This window comes from Dipodomys merriami, unplaced genomic scaffold, assembly GCF_024711535.1.
Source record: "Dipodomys merriami isolate MVZ:Mamm:240054 unplaced genomic scaffold, mDipMer1.0.p SCAF_3, whole genome shotgun sequence".
NCBI lineage: Eukaryota > Metazoa > Chordata > Mammalia > Rodentia > Heteromyidae > Dipodomys > Dipodomys merriami.
This window is the reverse complement of record NW_027204492.1, coordinates 82,883,808-82,906,873: the sequence shown is the minus strand read 5'-3', so window position 1 is coordinate 82,906,873 and position 23,066 is coordinate 82,883,808. Positions and strand designations below refer to the sequence as shown.

At 44.4% G+C, this 23,066-nt stretch overlaps 1 protein-coding gene across 4 annotated transcripts in view; it reads right to left on the bottom strand.

Annotated features, from left to right (window-relative positions):
- Window positions 1-23,066, bottom strand: part of Iqsec2 (IQ motif and Sec7 domain ArfGEF 2) — a 105,012-nt gene that overhangs the window by 28,696 nt on the left and 53,250 nt on the right. For 2 of the 4 annotated variants that reach the window (XM_070040437.1, XM_070040438.1), the window contains one exon: window positions 6,425-8,887. The exons of the other annotated variants lie outside the window; for them this stretch is intronic. In XM_070040437.1, the coding sequence (XP_069896538.1) occupies window positions 8,788-8,887 (100 nt within the window). In that variant the 3' untranslated portion in view covers window positions 6,425-8,787. Of the gene's footprint in view, window positions 1-6,424; window positions 8,888-23,066 lie in introns of those variants that run through there. 4 annotated transcript variants of the gene reach the window in all.

Here is a 23,066-nt window from a genome sequence, read left to right as displayed (position 1 = left end):
GGTAGAAGCCAGGACACAGGTCAGAGGCAAGTTGGGGCAGTGGAGGTGGGTTCCCTATTCACAAAGGAGCTTGCACAGCATGGGGCCTGCCAGCACTGGCAGCAAAAGTACTCTGTTCTAGGGGCCATGGGTGGTGGGGGAGGAGGCTGCAGCCATGGCATAGGCCTGGACTGGAGTTGAGCTCCATCCTGGTAGGAACACCCACCCACTGCTCTTCCTCCACCCTCCCACATGCTAGTTTGCAACACTGCCTAGGACAAAGCAGAAATAATACTCCCAATTCCCTCCTTCCACCAGTCACACCCAGCTCAGCACACCCCTAGATAGAAAACATTCTTCTCCTTTCCCTCAGGACTGCTGGATCCTACCCACCAACCTCTTAAATCAAGCTCCTTTTAGAAAAAAAGAAAACTCAAGCCCCAGTTTTGATCAACTATCTCCTACAAGAGATAACCTGAACTCCTTACTCTGGTATTGAAGTGCTCCTCCAAGTTAAAATGAGCAATGCTTACCACTCTTCACACCTAAGGATATAGTTGCTCTTCCAAACAACTCTATGAGGCAGCTTTTGTTATTTTATCTTTACAAGGCCCAGGCAGGTTAAGTAACATATTAGTGGTCACACAACCACCAATGATCCAGCCAGGACTCCAATCTAAGCAGTCTGCTTCCAGAGCCCACACTTTTTCCAACACTAAGCCACCAGCTCCCTATCCCATGCACTCTGTTTTTCCCAAATATTCTTAGCTTCCACCTCCAAACCTGCTCATATACTACCTCCCACCTGCAGAGCAATCCCCTCATCACTGTCATCTGCAATCTGATGACCCACCCCACATCCTATTTCCGTTAAAATTTATGTCATAACACCACTACTCAGAAGCCCTCCTGAATTCTTCCACTAGCCAGAAATTACTGCAGAACCTGTTCAGAGCTCCCACACACGGCACATGGCTGCCCTTCTTTTTATGGCATAGATTAGCTTTGGCAAAGCATGCCAGTTATTTGTGTGCATGGTTTCCAGAATCCCAGCCCAGGAAAGAGAATTTGGGAATCTTCTAGCTTCTCAAGAGCCTGGGGTGTGGACCAGAGTTAGTTACTCAACAAAAGTTTCTGGTATGAGCAAGTGGGTGAATGTTCTTGGGTGGCTGCTCTAATAAAACTCTCACCCAAACTTGTGCTACAGCCTCCTGTCTCCTTTTCCAATCTGTTCTCCATCCTGTGACCAGAAAGAGCATTCAAAAATACAAATCTAACTATCTCACTGTCTCCCTGAAAACCTTTCCACAGCTGCCGGGAATCCACTTGACAAACAATAACTGCAACACTTTCTATACCAGACACAGTGCTAGGCACTAGAAAGACAACAACAAACAAGATGGATAAGCATGTTCCCTCAGGGCTCTGACAGTGTTGTTGGGGGAAACATATGATAAGGCAAGAAAACAGAGCTATCCTTTCAGATAGAGGGTACGTGCTAGGAAGGAAAGTTAAAGTGTTAAAAAGGTGCTGTTTTTGGTGGGATGGTCAGGGAAGGCCTTTTAGAGGAAATGACATTTAAGCAAAGCACTGATGGAAGTGAAGGAGTGAGTCGTGTGGCTGTCTAAGGCAAGAGCAGTCTAGTGTATACAACAAGTATAAAAGTCCTGAGAGAGAATTGTACCTGCCATGTTTAAAGAATAGTGAAGAGGTGAATGTAGCCAGAACAAACAAGGGAGACTGATAGGTCATAAGATCAAAGGTAATGGGGGACAAGTTGTGAAGGACACTGAGCCTATGATAAAGACCCTGACTTCTGCTCTTAGAGATGAACTATAGGAGGGAAGTGTTTCAAAGGAATCATCATCAATAGTATAGCCTACAGTTTCTTCACCATAGCCTTGAGGGGCTGTCCTGACCTGACTCTAGCCCCATTATCCCCATCTGGCTACCACCTGCCTGCCCTTCAAGCATCTAGCTCAGGTGTGCCCTTCCATACCATTATCTCCCCCACCCAAGCTGGCTTACAGGCCTTCTATGATGCTGTAGGACTCTGCAGTCACTTCTGTCCCTAAAGCAAGGGCATCAATAGACTCACTGAATTCTTGCAACTCATTGAGGAAGGCACCATCAGCCCCATTTTATAGATGGGAATACTGAGGCATTCAAAAGTGATGTAAAATTACATCAAGTCACATAGCTATTAAGTGAAGAAGTCAGGATGCAAGCACAGAGCCCTGGCTGTCTCTTCATGCTATCATATCACCTCTCTTATTTCTGCCCTTGGCTCTCTTCTCTTTGGCAATTCCGCCTCATTTTGGTTGCAAACGAAGCAGTGGCAGGAACGTGCCCTGTTGGCACAGCTTCGCAAGGAATGGCCTGACAAAAACAGGGATCTGCCCAAGGGATTGCTTCTGATATCGTACTACTGAAGAAACAGGAGCTATGGACTCCCTTGAGTCAAGAGTTTCCCAAAACACTTGGGAATGTGCTGATCATGTAGAAATCAATCATCAATCAGTCTGTTGTGTGTGCACATACATGCATGCACACGTGTGTGCACATACATACACACACTCTGTAGAGTAAGAATTAAGTGGACCTGGGTTTCAGTCCTGGCTGTCATTGAATGTGAGCCTGGGTATATTATGTTTCCTCTCTGTACTTCAGTTTTTCATTTGTGCCAGGGACTGAACAAATGACAATTTCTTCTCTGGATTCCTGGACTTCAGAAAGGGCCTAGGAGACCCTTCTTTTTATGAATTCCTCCCAGCCAAAAGCATACACACACACACACACACACACACACACACACACACACACACACACACACACACACACACACACACACACACACACACACACACACACACACACACACACACACACACCAAGAAACAAAAGCACACAATCCCAGCCACCTGGAGCTAGACATGAATACATGCACACACGTGTGTTTGCCACACACGCACATGTGCACTGTCTGCTTGGCTATTCTTTGGGGGAAATGAGAGCATCCTTTGCAGAGGGGGAAACAAGATATTACACAAATAACCACAGTCCAAAGCGGAAATTTATCAGGACTGGAGAACAGAGGAAGTGCTGGGGGAGGGTGGGAGAGAGATCCCTTCTGCTTGGGGGTGGCTGAGTAGAATAAAAATAAACTCGCACTTACTGCTCACCTTCCCTGTGGCAGGCATTTTCCACACATTATTTTATCTGCATGGCAAATGTGAAGAAAAGAATTAGGATTCCTATTTTACAGAAGATGAAAAAGGCTCTGAGAGGGAAAATGACTGCCAATGGTCTCAGTGCTACCAAGTGACAGACTGGGGATGCAGATCCCAAGGCCTGTGCTGGTCCTCCTGCTGCTTTGAAGACTTCCTGGGAAGTGGGGTGTGGGGGAAAACTTGTGGGCTGCATCTTGCTTAGGGAACAAGCAATGAAGGGACTATGTGAGCCAAGGCTCTAAAGTGGTAGGAAGTGGGACAGGCCAATCCCTGTGGATTTGGGGCTGGCCTGCCCATGGTGGGGGAGCACTGACCCTCCCTAGATGCTGCTCCTGATGGGAGGTCTTCTTTTCCTCCTTCCCTTTACTGGCAATGCCTAGAGCCTGGCAGCCAGCAGGGGATGGGATCAGGATGCAGTTACCATGGAAATGAATGGGGGCTGTTGCCATGGATACCATAAGATGAGGGCAAGAAGAAACAAGGAATGTTGAGGGCTATCCCCATGACAACTTAGGCTAGGGGAGACGGGAAGTGAGAGAAAAACAAAACAAAACACACCTAGATGAGGGCCAGGGGCCTTGGGCTCTGAAAGAAGATAGCAAGATCAGAGCTAGTGGAGAGTAGCAGGGGTGCAGAAGGACAGCAGCCACCTTTTCCTCCTCTCATAGCTCTTTTGCAAGCTGTTTTTCTAGTCAATTCCAGTGCCACAGGGATTCTCATCTGAAACCCAGATTGGCTTGGCATAGCAGCTGACAGGAGACCAGGAGACAAGGCTAAAGGACTGACTAGGTAAACAGTGGGTAAACCTAGGCTCTGGGAGCCCATTGACTTGGGTTGGAATCCTCCTATTGCTTCTTTGTAGCTCTAAAAATAGTAGCTATCATTTATTGAATGGCTTATTGACTGTTACTTATGGTAGGCCTAGCAATTGTGCAAGGGCTAGGTTGTTTTCCTGGAAGGACATGACACAGATGAGAAAACTGAGGTACAGAGCTCAGAGGTGGTGGAGCTAGGATTCAAACAAATGTGTTTCTGAACACACGAGGCTAGAGGTGTTGCTCAGTAGTCATGCATTTGCCTAGCATGAGTGAGGGTCTCAGTTTTATCCCCAGTATCAGAAACAAAGTTATCTGAACACCATGTTCTCCCGTCCCTTTTGGAGTAGAATCTTGCATTCTCTGTTTCCTGTTTCCTCTCCAGAGTGGCCAGACATTGGATAAATATTTGTGGAAGGAGTGAGTAAGTGGGTGAAGAAACTACCCAGGAGGAAGCAAGAAAGACTGAAGTTAGATGGGAGAGACTCCTGACTTCAAGAGCAGTGACTCATGGGTTTGGCTGGCCAAGGACAGATAAAAACCAACTGAATTAGGGTGAACTTCATAAATTAGGCTTTATGAACCACCCACCCCCACAAATCCAAATTGAGGCTCAAAATGATTTTCCCTTAGTCCCTAGGGTAAGAAATCCCCACTTTCGGGCTGGGAAGGTGGCTCAGTGGTAGAGCGCTTGCCTTGCATGCATGAGGCCCTGGGTTCGATTCCTCAGCACCACATAAGCAAAAAAAAAAGCCGGAAGTGGTGCTGTGGCTCAAGTGGTAGAGCGCTAGCCTTGAGCTGAAAAGCTGAGGGACAGCGCCCAGACCCAGTGTTCAGGCTCCACGACCGGACACAAAAAAAAGAAAAAGAAAAAAAAAGAAATCCCCACTTTCTAGGCCAGGGTCTCACTTTGAGCCTCAAAACTGCACCCTTCCTGCCTCCTACCCTGTCTTTTAAGTCCCCAAACCTCCTACAGTAGGAAACTTGCAATTCCTAGACTATGGCTTACATTAACACACTTGCTTTTTTCCCCCTTTCTGTCCATAATATTCTCACTCTCTCCTATACCCGGGGACTTGGCCAGCCTGAGTGAGCTCATATTCACCTTGCAGTACCCCAAGCAGGCATAGCCTCCTTTGTAGGCAGTTCTGACTCACTCTTGCCCTCACAGAACCCAACAGGGTCAGCTACCTCGTCTTTCTCTGTGTCTCATGTAATCTATCTTACGGTGGCCCAACTAACTTGTGATTCTCTGTCTCTGTCTACCTGTCTGCCTGTCTGCCTACCTGTCTGTCTGCCTGTCTGTCTGTTTGTTGCCCCCCCCCCCCATCTCTTTTCTCTCCTCCTCATCCCTTTCTCTTATGTCAGCTCTGGGGCTTAAACTCAGGGCCTGGGCACTATCCCTTAGCTTTTTCTACTCAAGGCTGTCACTCTACCACTTGAGCCATTGCTCCACTTCTGACTTTTTGATGGTTAATTGGAGATAAAAGCCTCAGGGACTTTTCTGCCTGGGTTTGGGTTGGCATCAAACTGTGGTCCTCAGATCTCAGCCTCTTCGATAGCTAAAATTACAGGCATAAGCCATTAGGACCTGGCTATGGTTCTCTCTTGAAGTGTCTGTCCATTATCTGCCTCCAATTCTGTTTTTTAAGGGGGAGTAGCCGGGTATAATTCACCTCCACAAACCTGCCATGTCCAGGCCAGGGCCCAGCACATACCTGTTGCTCAGCAGGTACTTCAGTCTCCTAAAATGACAGGTAGAGGTCACATGTGTCAGCATGTGTGTGAGCACTGTGCCTGACAACTGTCACCCTAAAAGCCACAGCCCCATATGTGAAAAAAGCCACTCATACCTTGCTTTGTAATTATCTTCACCCTATACACACATGGAGAGCCAAGCCCGGAAAGTCACCACCTTACACATTGATCACACATTCTCCAAATTCCTCACACCCAGTTTCACATCATCACATTCTCTCAGACATACACCAGCTCACACAGCCTCAAAGACAGGCACTCCCATGCAAGGGCACAAGGAGATATGTTTCTCTTGCACAGGATATAAATACAAACCTTCTCCCTTCCCACAACACAGACCCTCTGCCCAATTCATCCAGTTTAGTTGCCTACACAAAGGGTTCTACTCTCACAGCTCTCAAGATGGTCATCTAACCTTGACTGCCTTTAATGGACCCCTTCCCCACTTCCTTCTAGCTCCATTCAAATGAAGGGCAGAGGCTGGGAATGTGGGTTAGTGGTAGAGTGCTTGCATGAAGCCCTGGATTCAATTCCTCAGTACCACATAAACAGATAATGCTGGAAGTGGAGCTCTGGCTCAAAATGGTAGACTACTAGCCCTGAGCAAAAGAAGCTCAAGGACAGTGCTGAGACCCTGAGTTCAAGCCCCAGGACTGGCAAAAAAAAAATGAAGGGCAGAATGATCTTCTCTCAGCCACAGATCACCTAGATTTACATAGCCTGGCGAGCCAGGTTTACAGAGTAACCCACTCACCATTTTCCAATCAGGCCCTGAAGCCCACCACCAGGGTTTCATCCATGTTATTTCCCATCACGCCTTGCCCTCTAGTCAAACCTTAACTAACCTTCAACATCCAACTCATGCCCTTCTTCCTCCAGCCAGCCCTCTCAGAAATAATTTCTACCTGCCTGTGTTGCTATCTCCTTCCTCTTTGAACCAGGATGATGATATACTCATTCCTAAAAGCCACTGTTTGCTCAATCGTGTTTGTCCTTTGCACCCTGCCTTACTTCCTCAGGATCTCTCATGTCCCCTGAGAGATGGAGAACACAGCCTTACTTTGATCTCACAGTATTCAGCTTGAGGCTTTGTACCCAGTAGGCTCTCAAGCAATGCTGTCTGGAAAAGTAAATAAGGGAGTGAGGAAGAGTAGAGAAGGAAGGGAGGAGAGAAAAATAAAAGAATATGAATGAGTAGATGAGTAAATCATGGAGTGAAACAATGAGTGAGGGAATGAGGTGATGGTCTATGAAAACTACAGGTGCAATCAATGGAATGTTAAAGGGAGGGAGGAAAGAGGAGAGGAAGGACTCTCACTGGGCCTTAATCAAAACAAGAGCAACCAATTATGGCACACTTGCCCAAGCCTGCCTCTGACCCTATGTCCTGAGCTTTCCTACTAATCTTCATGAGAACCCAAAGAGGTAACTTGTCAAGGAGGGGAAAAAAAAAGAAAGACTTGCTCAAGGTTACCACCAGTGGCAGAACCAGAAGGTAAATTCAGATTTGTTTAATGCCAAGGGCTTTGAGAAGGAAAGTCAGGACATAAGCCCACCACTTTAGGATCTCCTGGCTAGGCTTCTCATACAGACACATCATGGAAGGTAGAGCAGGTGGGTGGTCGTGGGGACACTACAACTCCACCATCCACTCTTCCTCCTCCTTCAAGGAGTCTTAGCTTCAAGCCAGGTGCACAGACTATTTATTGTCACTTTTTGACTGAGGGAAATGGCTTCCTCTCAGATCCAGAGATCCTCCAGTTGTAGAATCAGAGCTGTAAAAATACAGGATCAAGGAATCTATCACAGAATATTAAAATCACACTGTTGGAATTTTTTGTTTTAAATGACAGTATCATTAAATCTTAAAATCACAGGATGGGAGAATTCAAACATCACAACATTGTAGAAATAGAAATTATAGAATTGCATGGAATGTGTCCCAGAATCCTTGGATCTTAACTGCATATAATCATAGCTTCTTAAAATGGTAGCATCTCAGCCTCAAAGAATGTCAGAACTGGAAGGGTTCTTGGAGGTCCTCCTATACAGCCAACCTCCTTCTGCACATTCCAGATGGGGAAACTATGTATCAGAGGTCAAGGGCCATGCCCAAGATTAGCCAACTCAAGCTGGCTCAGGCTAATGAGCTGAAGAAGGCCAGAAGGCATGCCCATATTGGGAGCCATTCACACATTTATTTATTGAGTGTCTCTTGGGTGTTGATAATACCACGAATCAAAACCTACTCTGTCTCCCAGGCCTTATTCCCAAGCCCTAGATAGGAAAGAAGGCAAGGCTCTGGTGGGAATGGGGACAAGGAAGTGGAGTAGGGTGGAACATACATCAGACAGAGTGAAGAGATCAGCTTTTATTGATGGAAATTCCTTTATACACAGCAACACACACTCTGAAAGCCCTTTTCCTCCTGATTGTATTTACAGAGCACTATGGGAGCGGCCAGGGGAGGGGGGCCATGGGACCAGGCCTTCAAGCAGTGGAGGAAATGGCAGCATGGCCACAGCAAGGGAACGACGACGGGGAACTAGACAGGCTGGGTCCTGCCCTGTCTGGTCCTCTGAGCCCTAGGCACCCTGCATCTCTGTTTGTGCTCACAGAGGACAGAGGTAGGTCCTTGGGATGTCATTTGGAGACCTCTCCAGGAGTGGCAGGCTTCAGGGTGCCTGGGAAGTGGGAGTGCGGGTGCAGGAGGGTCTGGGTTTCAAGCTCCAAGCTCCAAGCTCCAAGCTCCAAGCTCTGCTTCTCCCACAGTTTGGGCAGACCTAAGGCCCCAGCTCTTTTTTTAATGCAGGGGCTGGAGCCTATGGGAGACAGCAGTGGGGAGTGGCGAATCCAAGAATGAGGTCAGGGAAGAAGGGGGCACAATCCTTGCCCATTGGGCTCCTGAAGCAGGGGACAGGGTCCCAAGGGGAATCTGCAGGGGCTGGGGTGGGGGCTGGTTAAGGCTTTTGCTTCTGCATAGAAAATGGCCCTTGTCCTCTCAGTTACCGAGAGGAGGGACTACTGCACTCGGAGGCCGGACAGCAGAACTGGTGAGCGTCTTCCTCTTCCTCTTCCTCAGTTTCCTCCTCCTCCTCCTCTTCCCTGGGGCCAGGAAGGGCAGGGTAGAGGCCACAGGCGGCAGGTGACAGAGAGAGGCAGAGGCATTAGTTTGCAGAGCAGGGGAGACACATGAAGGGCCTGAACCAGAAGGTGGGGCTAGGATGGGGTCCAAGTAGAGACGCCAGTGTGACAGATTACCCAGGGCAAAAAAACACATCCAACTCCGTCTCCAAGGAGCCTGTTGCTGGTCCCCTCATGGGACAGCCCTCCCCCATACCCAGCTTGGAGTCAGTCTTAAGAGTCACTCCAGAGTACATAAACTCCAGTTCTGACTCTGACAGAGTGCTTAACCTTCATTTTAATATAAATAGTAGCAACCTGCTCTGTATTGTGACAAGTAGCATTTTAGAGATGAGGGAATTGAAGTTCAGAGAGGTTAGATCTAACCTGACCAAGGTCACAAACCTGGGAAAGTGATAGAGACAGGATTTGAACCCAGAGTTCTTGGAGCTTCATTCAGGTCTCACACTAAATCCTACTAGGTCCTCTGAGTAAACTTGGCATTCAGGGTAAAATCTACCCTGCAGTTAAAGGACAAAGATTTGTATTTCCTGAAGGCTCAAAGGCAGAAAATAGGAGACACATAGAAATAAGAGTATGGAAAGCCCTCAGCTTTGGAGACCCAGGTTCAAATCCCAGATCTCTAAGTATCTCTAGATTATGTTCCCTCAAGCATTTCATTGCCCCACTCAGAACCCCCATTTACTCATCTGCAAAATGGGACTCAGATGCCAAGCCCCCAGGACTGTTGCAAGATCCAGAACACACATCAGGTACTTGGGAACCAATAGCTAAAGAAACATGGTGGGGCTATTGTTAACTGCTCCTAAACTGAATCTAATTCCCACAGTGGCTGCCTGCCCACATGGAAGCAGCCACAGTGGGAGGGAAAAGTCATTTGCTAAACAAGCACCTGTCCCCAGGGTACTGCTAAGCAGTACCAAGGGTCAGACTTGATATGCCAGTAGTACGGCTAGGCCACAGTTTCATGGGGCAGATGGACAGACAGTAGGGCTTAGAGGTGACCAGGTGCCTCTGGAAGTGGAAAAGTGGATCTTCTGGGAACAGCTAAGGAAACAGGAACATTCCATTCCCAGACTCCTCAGCTCAGAAGATGCAGTTTAAGTATGGAATCCAGGAAAAAGTTAGATTGGAAATAGATGGGAAGGATAATGGACAGGCAAGGGGAAGCACTGCTGTTCATTGCACAGGGAGATAAGCACATGTGGGCACAGCGCACGCGCGCGCACACACACACGCGCGCGCGCACACACACACACACACACACTTACACATATGCACCCTTCAGACTCAGAGCTCCCTAATGACACATTGTTCCACACACTCACTGAGTCAACAAAATCACATGAATCAGGGCTCAAGTCCAGGGCATCTGAGTCTCCCATTCCTCATCTCTAAAACAAGAAGAAAATTCCATCCACACCTCTCAAGGTTGTCATGAGGAACAAATGATAGTCCAATCCCACTACTTATTTCCCTCTAGTCCATATCAAGCTCCTGATATTACAATCAGTTCCTCATTTCTTCTCCCTACCCTTGTGGACCACATTAGCCTTCCTACACTCTACCTTCAAGCACCAATCTCTTCTGCTCAGACACACACATTTGGCTCCCCATTGAATGCTGCATAAAGTTCAGGTTCCTCAGGTTGAGATACAAGGCCCCTTCATCCTACAGTCTCACTGGGCTCTTCCTTTTCTGATGGGGTCAGACAGGCCTGGGTTTCAATAGAAGCCCCATCAGCTACTAGCAGAGTGGACTAGGGTCCATTTCTTCACGAATCTGGGACTCATTTTCCTTATTTGCCAAATGAGGAAATACTTATGCTGCAGGGTGAGGATTAAATAAACTCAAGCATGCTAAAGCACCTGTCACAGGGGAGGTATGGTAAGTATTAAGACCATCATTATTGGTAGCATCAGCATTACTGTATTCCATTTACTCATGCCCAGCCTTCATCAGATGAGGTGGCTCCTTACTCCATCAGCATGCCCAGCCTGGTCCCTATCTGAATTTCAGGATTCTGTTCAAATGCTGCTTCCTGCAGGAAGTCCCTCCTGATTCTTTTTTTTTTATTATTATTTTTATTTTTGGGTCCGGTCGTGGGGCCTGAACTCTGGGCCTGGGCGCTGTCCCTCAGCTCTTCAGCTCAAGGCTAGCGTTCTACCACTTGAGCCACAGCGCCACTTCTGGCTTTTTTCTTTTTGCTTATGTGGTGCTGAGGAATCGAACCCAGAGTCTCTGGCATGCAAGGCAAGCGCTTTACCACTGAGCCACCTTCCCAGCCCCCCTCCTGATTCTTAACCACAGTATTCTAGCTTCCTCTAGGTTCCAGTATCCAGGTGCTTAGGCAGGGCTCTCTGTTGGTTACTTTGAACATTTTGACATATTTCTGTCACCAATCCTCTCAATGGCCTAACATGCTCACCACTGCTTCCACTCTCTATGAGAAAGAGGAGGGGGGCCTGAACTATTAAAGACCAGTCTCTCCACCTGGGCTTCCTGAACCCATTCCTGCTTCTTCCTCCACAGCAACCATCCCCTCTCTTTTCCATAATCTCAACCTCTCCCCCTCTGTTGCCTCCTTCCTGTCCTCATTTATAGAAGCTTCAAGTCTCTTCCATCTGGGAATAAAAACCCTCTGTCTGCCCCCACATCCCCTCTCTGTCCCTCTCTCTTCTTCACAGCTCAACTTCTTGAGAAATTCGTCTACACTGGCCATCTCCACTTCAGTACCTCCCACGAGCTCTTCAACCCACTGCAATCTGCCTCATGCGCCCACCACTGCATGGAAACTGTTCTTAAGAAGGTCGCCCAGGCCCTCCTGATGATTGAAGCCAATAGACTTTCTTCCGCTCCCCACATATCATAGTCCTTAACCAGGGCCTCCTCTGGAGAGCCCATTCCTTGCTCTTTGAGCCCTCCCCTGGCTGATTGTTCACCTGCTTGTCTGACTCCCCTGCCTCCACTCTCTTCCTCTGCCTGTCCCTTCCTTCCCCAGTTCCACTCTGGCCCTTTTCACTTTGCCTTTTTCACTTTTGTTCTACACTCTCTTTTCAGCAATACCATTCCATTTCATAACTTGAGGTGTGGCTCTCTCTAGGAGGGAATTTCTCACCGGGGTCCCAGACTCATCTAGCCTAAGGCTTACAGAATAGTACCATAAGGATGGCCCTTAGGGCCTTTAGAGTCACAGGGATATTTATCACAGTCTTTTTTTTTTTTTTTTAGTGTTGGAAATGGGGTTAAACCCAGTACCTGGATGTTGTCTCTTAGCTTTTTTACTCATGGTTGGTACTATACTTCTAGCTTTTTTGTGTGTTTAACTGGAGACAAGAGTCTCACAGAATTTTCTACCTGGGCTGGCTTGGAACTGTGATCCTCAGATCTCAGCCTCCTGAGTAGCTAGGATTATAGGTATGAGCCACTGGCACCCAGCTGTACCTGTCTTTTTTTCCCTGGTCCTTGGGGTTGAACTCCAGGCCTAGGTACTGTCCCTGAGCTTTATGGCTCAAGGCTTGTGCTCTACTACTTGAGGCACAGGCTCTACTTCTGGCTTTTTTGGTAATTAATTGGTGATAAGGGTCTCACAGACTTTCCTACCTGGGCTGGCTTTGAATTGTGATTCTTAGATCTCAGCCTCCTGAGATCTGACATCACAGGCATGAACCACATGTGCCCAGCTCTACCTCAGTCTTAACTACTGCAGATCTAGTAGCTATATTTCCCATTTTAACAAAAGGTATCACCTGTGTCCAAAACATAAACCTAAATGATTCCTACTTCCTTAGCAAGTAAGTCACTAAATCCCACTTATTCTGTCCCCTAGAAAACTATAAGTCTGTATATTATTGGTTGTGGGTACTTCATAGTCTACCCCTGCCCCTTATTTGGTCTCTCCAATCATACTGGCTTCTTAGCTGTTCCTTACACACATTAAGTATACTCTTGTCCTAAAGTTTTGGTACTTTGTGTTCCTTCTAGCTGGAACATCATTTTCCAGGTAGGTGCATAGCTCACTCCCTTACCTTCTTCAAGTCTCTGCTCAAATACTACATGATCAGACAGGTGTTCCAACATTTTTTACCCCCTTTCTAGTTTTCCTCAGAGCATTCATAAGACATCAGATACATTCTATATATTTAGTTACTTCACCTACTATAAGATCCATCAAGACAGGCATCTGTTTTGTTCAATACTATATTTCTAGTGCTGAGTACAGTGCCCTTCCCTGAATAAATATTTATTGAATTAATGAATTCATTACCAGGCCTAAGCATTCCAACTTACTGTCAGCTCCACTCTTGGTAATCTCCCCCATCTCCCATTATGTCCTTAGTCTCAGATTTTGGTTCTGTCTTCTACACAATCACCTGTCAGTCCTTCTCTTTGCTCTATCGCCACTGCCAGTCCATTTTTTGTCTGTCTTGCCTTTCTGTCTGTATCTCTTTATTTCTCTCTACTGCATCAGCCTACTCCCTAATGTTCTTTCCTTCTAAAATGCTAATTTGATCACACCACTTTTCCTACTCAAGAACTGTTCATGGCTACCCAGCTGTCTATCTGAAGGAAAAAAATAACAAACCCTGTTGCACTTGCCAGACAACTGCCTCAGGCATGCCTCACCTCTGCATGCCTCTGTTTCCATTCACCCTTTCTCATCTCCAAGCTTTGTGTAGACCCTCATGATATTCTCCATTCTCCATTGATAGCTCTTGAAATCTTTATGGACCTTCGAATGACTACTTCAAACACTACTTTCTTTGGGAAACTTTGCCTGACTCTGAACAGAGAAGTAATCCCACTCCAAAACCTACAGAGAAAAGAAATATCTCCAGGGTTACCCAGGATCTTTCAAACAGTGGGATGGAAGATAGTAATGATGTGTGAGACTCTGGATGCCGAGTGAACATTAACAGAGGTTTCTTAATTCTTTTTGCACTATTACCCTGAACTCGTAATCCTCTGGCCTATTGCCACCCTTAGCCCCTGCCTTCGCCTCACCTCTTCTAAATTTACAAGAGTTTATACTACCCAACAGTTCTATTGAAGCTATCTTAGTAATAGTTCTCAACGGATTGATTCTGTCATTTGAAATTAAAATGCCTCGATATAAATTGGGCCCACTGGAATCATGCAGCGCAGGAGCCCTGCTCAATTCCATCTCCTATGACAATACTCCACGTTAGACCTTCCAAGCTGTGTCTCCAAATGCAATCCATTCTTCAGACTGACTGCTAATGTGATGGTTCTGAAACAAATTTTACTGAAACAAATTTTACTGAATTATTCTATTTAAAATGTACTGACATGATACTTTGTCACCAACAACATTGATTCTCAACCTTTTCAGAGGAGACCCAAATTCTTTCATGAATTATTTTTGGTCAGTTGTGAGGTTTGAACTCAGAGCCTGGGCACTGTCTCACTGCTCCACTTCCATTTTTTGAGTGGTTAATTGGAGATAAGAGTCTCACAAGGACTTTTCTGCCTGGGCTGGCTTTGAACTGTGATTCTCAGATCTCAGTCTCTTGAATGGCTAGGATTACAGCCCTTTATGCACTTAATAAAAGCCATGAACTATCTCCCCCATCACAATATGTGTATATACATAATATGTATTATATATACATATGCCACAATATTATATATATATATATATATATATATATATATATATATATATATATATATATAAAATATGTACATAGCTACCCACAAGCAACACTTTGCATCCAATTTCTGGAATTTTGTGGGCCTCCGGAAACCCATCTATGATCCATGAACTCCAGGTTAAGAACCTTTTGGTCTACCCAATACCATCTACCTTCTTCCTTTGCATATACTATTTCTTCTGCCTAGAATACTCTTTGACACTTCACCCTTCTATATCTAGTTACAACTTACTGTCCTAAAGACTCCGCTCTCGGGTTGAGTTAACTTGTGTTACTGCACTAACCCTTGAATGGGTTCAGATCCCTTCCTGTGGGCTCCCACTCATTTACCTCACACCATGTTCTCCTCTGCCATAGATCTTCTCAGTCTCTCCAACTGATTAAGAAGTCTTAGAGGGCAAGAGACCTGTATAGGCCTTGATCACAGAAGCACTCCATAAGTGTCTGCTGAAATAAATACTGATAATGGCAATTGTTAAGTGCAAATTATATGCCAGGCCACTTCGTGAAGTATGTTGTGAATGGATTCAGCTGAATGATCTCACCTGTCATCTACTCCTCAATAAATCCCATGCATTGATAGTATTTTGTCCTATTGTGGTGGGGGGGTGGGGGGTGGGGGTGGGGTTTGTTAACTGGGGTTTGAACTTAAGGCCTTGCACTTTCCAGGCAGGTGTTCTATCACATGCTCCTTTTCCATAGACCATTTTGCTTTAGAGTGTGTGTGTGTGTGTGTGTGTGTGTGTGTGTGTGTGTGTGTCTGTCTGTCTGTCTGTCTGTCTGTCTGTCTGTCTGTCTGTCCATCCTGAGGACTGAACTCAGGACCTGGGCACTGTTCCTGGGTTTTTTTTTTTTTTTGTCCAAGGCTAGCACTCTACTTCATGAGCCACAGCTCCACTTCTAGCTTTTTTTGCTGGTTAGATAAGAGTATGGCTTTCCCTGCTCTGGATGGCTTTGAACAGTGATCCTTAGATCACAGCCTCCTGAGTAGCTAGGATTATAGGTATGAACCTCTGGGCCTGGCTGCTCTAGGTATTTTTTCTTGTATGGATTTTTAAAAACTGTATTTTAGAGGGGGCAACAATGCTCGATAGGAAATGTATTCATTAGCTTACTCATGTAACTGTAACCCTGCTGTACAGTATCTTTAAAAATATATGTATATATTAAAAACTGTATTTTATTTATTTATTTATTTATTTATTTATTTATTTATTTATTTGCTGGTCATGGGGCTTGAACTCTGGGCCTGGGCGCTGTCCCTCAGCTCTTCAGCTCAAGGCTAGCACTCTACCACTTAAGCCACAACACCACTGCCAGTTTTTTCTGCTTATGTAGTGCTGAGGAATTGAACCCAGGGCCTCATGCATGCAAGGCAAGCACTCTACCACTGAGCCACCTTCCCAACCCCTATTTTTTTCTTTTTAAGTTCTGGGGATTGAACCTATGATGTTGCACTTGCTAGGCAAGTGCTTTGCCACTGAGCACTAACCCAGACCTACTTTAAGTGTTTTTATTTATTTAGTTAGTTTTTTGTTGGTCATGGGGCTGAACTCTGGGCCTGGGTGCTGTCCCTCAGCTCTTCAGCTCAAGGCTAGTGCCCTACCACTTGAGCCATAGCGCACCACTTCCTGCTTTTTTTCTATTTATGTGATGCTGAGGAATCGAACCCAGGGCCTCATGCATGCAAGGCAAGCACTCTACCACTGAGCCACCTTCCCACCCACTTTAAGTGTTTTTAAAAACAGGGTTTCCCATTTATACCTGGACCATGAACTTTCTATTTATGATTCCTACATAGGTGGGACAACAGGTGCAGGGCATCATGCCCAGCTTTTTATTGATTGAGATGAAGTCTCAAAAACATTTTGCCTGAGCTGGTAATCCTCGTTCTCTCAATCTCCTGAGTAGCTAGGATTACAGGTATGAGCTACCAGGCCTGGGTTATGTTGTCCTTAACAGAGCTGAAAGTAAGAACAGATATGTGTGATGTGAATTGTTTAAGGTCACTAGTGAGTAAGCAAGATAGAATTGAAGCTGTCATGGATATCATAGCAAATGGTGGTTTACCATGCCTTATTGCCCTGGATATGAGATCAAGAGATGGGATCAGCAGAACAGGACCAAGTACTAGGACCAGAACTTATGACCTAGGCTTTATTTTCCCAAATCTCGTACTCTAATTATTCATGCCAAGACCAAATACCTGGCTTTCTCCTTAAAATGCAATGCCTTCTACCCCAAGTACTACTCTCAGCCTCCACATCCCAAAGCCTGGCTAGGGCCAGACCTACCTTTTCGTTCAGAATCATCCTCAGACATAGCTTTTAGATAATCCAGTGCTACACACTGGCTAGGAGACATGAGTGGTCTCTAATCTTACAGATTTGACATTTACCCTGGAGTTTTATATGTATCTTCTCCAATCCCAAAAGTAGCCCTGAGAGGTAAGTAGGCATTAGCCCCATTATACAGATGAGGAAACAGAGGCTCAGAGGATAAATGACTTGCCCAAAGTCACATGGGTATTAAGTGAAAAACCCGGACTTGAATAAAGGTACTAACTCAGCAGTTTTTCCCCATGTGCTTAGAAGAGCCAAAGAACCAACAAGACCATTTCTGGTGGGGTTGAGGTTTGAAGGAGATATAGTACTCCTTCAAGACTCATTACAAGTGTCCCCTCTACAAGAAGTTTTAGTCAGCTCCTAGCTGGGGGAAAAGGTCCCTCTTCTGGCAACCTTCTCAGCTCTATTCTGTCCCATCCTATTTATTTTTATTTTTGCTAGTCCTGAGGTTTGAACTCTAGACCTGGCACAGTCCCTGAGCTCCTTTTGCTGAAGGCTAGCACCGTACCACTTGAGCCACAGTGCTACTTCCGGCTTTTTCTGTAATTTAATTGGAGATAAGAGTCTCACAGACTTTCTTGCCCAGGCTGACTTCAAACCATGAACTTCAGATCTCAGCCTCCTGAGTAGCTTGTATTATAGGCATGAGCAATGGGCACCCGGCTCATCCCAAATTATTCTATGTATGGCCTATATCTCCCTTCTAGACTTGAGCTCCCTGATGGTAAGATGAAATCAATTAATTCCAATAACCCACAAAAGTTCAGCATAAAGTAGAAAAGACAAAAAATACTTGCGGAGTAAATGAGGTATTATCTGAGTTACTTAAAGGGAAAGGCCCAATCTGAATAGCTAAGTACTGAGGGGAAAAGTAAAAAAGAGAAGAGAAATGGATTAACCAAAACAAGGGAATGGGACCAAGGAAAAGGACCAGTATTTTTTTAAATCATGACAATATTTATTTAACACATCTTCACAGTTATTAAGGGAAGATTCTTTTCCTTACAAAAATGGGGTCATACTGTCAACCCTATTCTTGTATATGTTTTTTTCTTTTAGTAGTACTGGGTTCTGAATTCGGGGCCTTGTGCTTGCTAAATAGGTGCTTGAGCCACACCTCCAGCCCCCTTTCCCACTGGCTACTTTCAAGGTAGATTTTTGCCTTATGCCCAGGCCAGCTTGCTCTATGATCCTCCTACTTATGCTGTCTTATGTTGCTGGGGATGACAGGCATGCACACCATTGAGCCCAGCCATTGGTTGAAATGGGGTCTCATGAACTTTTATGTCTAGGCTGGCCTGGAACTCCTGATCTCTGCCTCCAAAGTAGCTAGGATTACAGGGTTGAGCCACAATGACAGCTTACAACTTACTTTTTAAATACAACAATGTCTTAGAGATCTTATCATAATAGTATATAGACACATATCTTTTACTTTTGATCTGTTACTAAATAATCCATAGTATGAGGTACATCATAAATACACATCTCTCCAGATGGACATTTGTTTTAAATTTTTACTTTCGCAAGCATGCTGCACTGAGTTGCTGTACATATACCTAGAAGCACTGTTGAAGTATGTATTCCTACAAGTTGAACTGCAGGGCCAAAGGAATGCACATTTGATTTAAAATACACATAAGAGGTATGTCTATTGCTTTAACTGTGTATAGACTGGCTAAAAATAAACATCATTCCTACTCATAGAATCCTGTCTTTATTTTGAGAAACTTATATCATGTAACTTTTGAGTTACATTTTTAGTGACATTTTGCAAGTGTATGTGATACAAAAGATGTCTAACAAGGCTTATATTTACAATTTATTTGTGATTATTATAATTTTGTATGGAGTAGGTTTTAGTAGAACATAATGGCCTAGGATTTCTGTCTTTTTTTTGTGTGGTACTGGAGTTAAAATTTAGTACCTCATACTCAGTGCTCAACCTATTTGCTCATAGCAGGTATCTACTGCTTGAGCCATGTCTCCAGCTTTATATGTACAATTGGATTAGGGTGATCTAGAAAAAACTTGTGGCTATTCAAGTTGGGCTTTCTGTAGTAGTAAAGCTTTACAGAAATCTAGTTCCAAGGTATGGTTCTCAACTTAGAAGAATATGCACATTTAACATTCTGTGTGTGTGTGTGTGTGTGTGTGTGTGTGTGTGTGTGTGTGTGTGTGTGTGGTGTGTGTGGTGTGTGTGTGTGTGTGTGTGTGTGTGTGTGTCTGCGTGTCTGCGTGTCTGTGTGTCCTAGTACTTGAGCTCAGGGCCTGGATACTGGACACTGTTCATGAGCTTTTCTGCTCAAGGCTATCATTCTGTCACTTGGGTCACAGCTCCACTTCTAGCTTTTTGGTGGTTAATGGTAAGAGTTTCAAGAGCTCTCCTGCAAAAACTCAAAGAGTCTACCAGGAAAATAAAAAGGGCTGATAACTAGCTGAAGCAGTAGAACACAAGCACAAAGCCTTGGTTGCAAAACCTTAGTATTATCAAAAAATAAAAATAAAAAATATTCTCATTGTAACTGACAAAATAAAAAAACTGTACCAAGCCAGGTTCCAGTGGCTCATGCCGTAAATCCTAGTTACTCAGGAGGCTGAGATCTGAAGATCATGGTTTAAAGCCAGTGCAGGGAGACCAACCCAAGAGCCTCTTGTCTCCAGTTAACCTCCAAAAAGCTGGAAGTGGAGCTGTGATTCAAATGGTAGAGCAGTAACCTTGAGAAAAAACGCTCAGAGACAGCATCCAGGCCTTGAATTCAAGCCCCAGGACCAGCAGACACACACATACCAAAAAAATTGTACCAATTTGTATTCCAGAGATTATTTCTCTAAAACTTTCCAATCTTTTTAATTTTAGTACCTAAAATGGGACTTTATTATTCTTTTAGTTACATTTCCTTAAGTAGTAGTAAGCTTGTGCATCCATTCTCATTTAATTCTCTTACTTCTTCCTTAAATTACCAAGTTATTGATCCATTTAAATGGATTGTTTGCCTTTTCCTTATTGATTCCCAGAAGACAAGACAGATTTAAGACAGAGATAGCAACTTTAACCCTGATTTTTGTATAGCAAAGATACTTTCCCCTGGTTTGTTACTTATGTTTTACCTATGTGCCAGGTTATTGATATTACAAAGTTAGTGTCTTTCTCCCCACAGAAGTTTTAATTTTTTATGTAAAAAATTATTATTCTATTTTTATGGCTTTTGGGTTGTTTTGTTGTCTTAAGATGGGAGTCTCACTGTGTTGTTCAGACTAGACTGAAGTTTCTGGGCTAAAAAAGTCCTCATGCCTAGCCGAGAGCCAGTGGCTCAGGCCTATAATCCTAGCTACTGAGGAGGCTGAGATCTGAGGATTACGGTTCAAAGCCATCCATGGCAGAAAAGCCTGTGAGACTCTTATCTTCAGTTAACCACTAGAAAACCAGAAGTGGTGCTGTGGCTCAAGCAGTAGAGCGCTTGTCTTGAGCTAAAGAGCTGAGGATTAGCGCCCAGGCTGAGTTCAAGCCCCATGACCGACAAAAAAAAAAGTCCTCATGCCTTATCTGCCTGAGCAGCTGAGACTACAGGCATGTAGCACTGTGTCTGGCTTAGGTTCTAGGTTTTTTATTTATTTATTTATTTATTTATTTTGGGTCTGGTCGTGGGGCCTGAACTCTGGGCCTGGGCACTATCCCTCAGCTCTTCAGCTCAAGGCTAGTGCTCTACCACTTGAGCCACAATGCCACTTCCAGCTTTTTCTTTTTGCTTATGTGGTGCTGAGGAATCGAACCCAGGGCCTCATGCCTGCAAGGCAAGTGCTCTACCACTGAGCCACCTTCCCAGCCCTAGGTTCTAGGTTTTGAAGTCTTGCTTGGAAAAGCCTTCTCCATTCTAATACAAAAATATTCCAGTTGGGTGCTGGTGGCTCTAGCTACTCAGTAGTCTGCAATTTGAAGGATCATGGTCCAAATCCATTCAGGAAGAAAAGTCTATGAGACTCCATCTCCAAAATAACCAGCTAAAAGCTTGGCTGGAGATGTGGCTCAAGTGGTACAGTGCCAGCCAAGCAAGCCCAGAAAGCACAAGGTAAGGTACTGATTTTAAACCCCAATACTGGCCAATATATAGTCCAGATTCTCTTTTGGTACTTTTACAGTTGCAATTTTTAATTTGTTTTTGCATAAGGTAGGGATTCAGCTTAATTTTTCCCAAATGGGTAGCCAATAGTTGCATCCCAACTGCTGGTGCCCCACTGATTTGAAATGTTCTATCATAAACTAATGCCATTTCAACATTATGAATGTTTCTAAACTTGTCTATTTTGTTTCATTATGTGTTCCTCTATCTCTATGAAGACATGACATTTCTAAATATTGTGGCTTTTTGGTAAGTGTGTATATCTAAAAGGTCAGTCTCATTACTTTTCTTTTTCAAATATGTTTTGGTAATTAATAGGCATTTACTTTTCCAAATGAACCTTAAAAGGCAACTGCTCAATTCCCAAATAAAGTACTGCTAAAAATTTCATGACAAATGGGGAAAAATATCAATTTGTTTGTTTGTTTGTGTGTGTGTGTGTGTGTGTGTGTGTGTGTGTGTGTGTGTGTGTGTGTGTGCGCACGCACATGCTAGTCCTGGGACTTGAAATCAAAGTCTGGGTGCTGTCCCTTAACTTTTTTGCTCAAAAATAGCCCTTGAGCCACAGCTCTACTTCTGGCCTTTTGGTGGTTAATTGGAGATAAGTGTCTCACAAACTTTCCTGCCCAGGCTGGCTTTAAACCGTGATCCTCAGATCTCAGCCTCCTGAGTAACTAGGATTTCAGGCATGAGCCACAAGTGCCTGGCTGAATGTCACTTTTTTAAAACTATTGAGCTTCCCCAACTAGGAATAGAATATAATTGTCGATGTGCTCAAATCTTCTTACAGGCTTTAATGAATTGTTACAGTCCTACAAATAAATATTTGGCATTTCTTATAAATTCCTTGGGGTTTATAGTCCTTCCTTTCTCTTTTTCTCTCCCCCTCTCCCTCTTTCTTTCTTTCTTTCTTTCTTTCTTTCTTTCTTTCTTTCTTTCTTTCTTTCTTTCTTTCTTTCTTTCTCTTTCTTCCTTTCTTTCTGTCTTTCTTTCTTTCTTTTCTTTCTTTCTCTTTCCTTTTTTCTTTCTTTCTTCCTTTCTCTCTTTTCGTTTCTTTCTTTCTTTCTTTCTTTCTTTCTTTCTTTCTTTCTTTCTTTTTTTGTCGGTTGTGGGGCTTGAACTCTGGGCCTGGGCGCTGGCCCTCAGCTCTGCAGCTCAAGGCAAGGGCTCTACCACTTGAGCTACAGCATCACTTCCAGTTTTCTACTGGTTTATTGGCGATAGCAGTCTCATGGTCTCTCCTGCCTGGGCTGGCTTTGAACCTCAATCCTCAGATCTCAGCCTCCTGAGTAGCTAGGATCACAGGCATGAGCCACTGGAGCCTGGCCATTCTTTCTCTCTTTTCTTTCAGGGCACTGTCCCTTAGCTTTTTCACTCAAGGCTTGTGCCTTACCATTTGAACCACTCCTCCACTTTAGAGGTTTGGTAGGTGGTCATTGGAGATAAGAATGTCACAGACTTTCTTGCCTGGGCTGGCTTTGAACCTCAATCCTCAGATCTCATCCTCCTGATTAGGTAGGATTATAAACATGAGCCACTAGAACCTTGTTCTCTCACTTACTTACTCCATTCCTCCTTCTTTTCCTCCCTTCCCACTAACCTTCTTATCTCTGTCTTAAGGGTGGCTGGGATCACAGGCTGGGTTATCACTTCCAGTCTAGAATTTTTTCCTAGAATGGGCTATTAATCTATTATTATAACATTAATCTTTTATAATCTGCATAATTTCACTCTATCACTATTACATTGATCTATAATTAGTTACTATTGGTATTCAGGGAAGCTAACGGTTTGGGTATATATTTATTTACCTTGTACCTACCCATTGGGTTTTCTTATTAGTTGTAATAATGTTTATCTAAGTAGAGAATAATATCATCTTCAAATAATGCTAATTCTGGCTCTTTTAAATATTTATGCCACTACATGAAGTCCCACTGGTTAAAATCTCCAGAAAATAGCTGGTGAAATAACAGTGATAATGATAGTTCTTATTTAA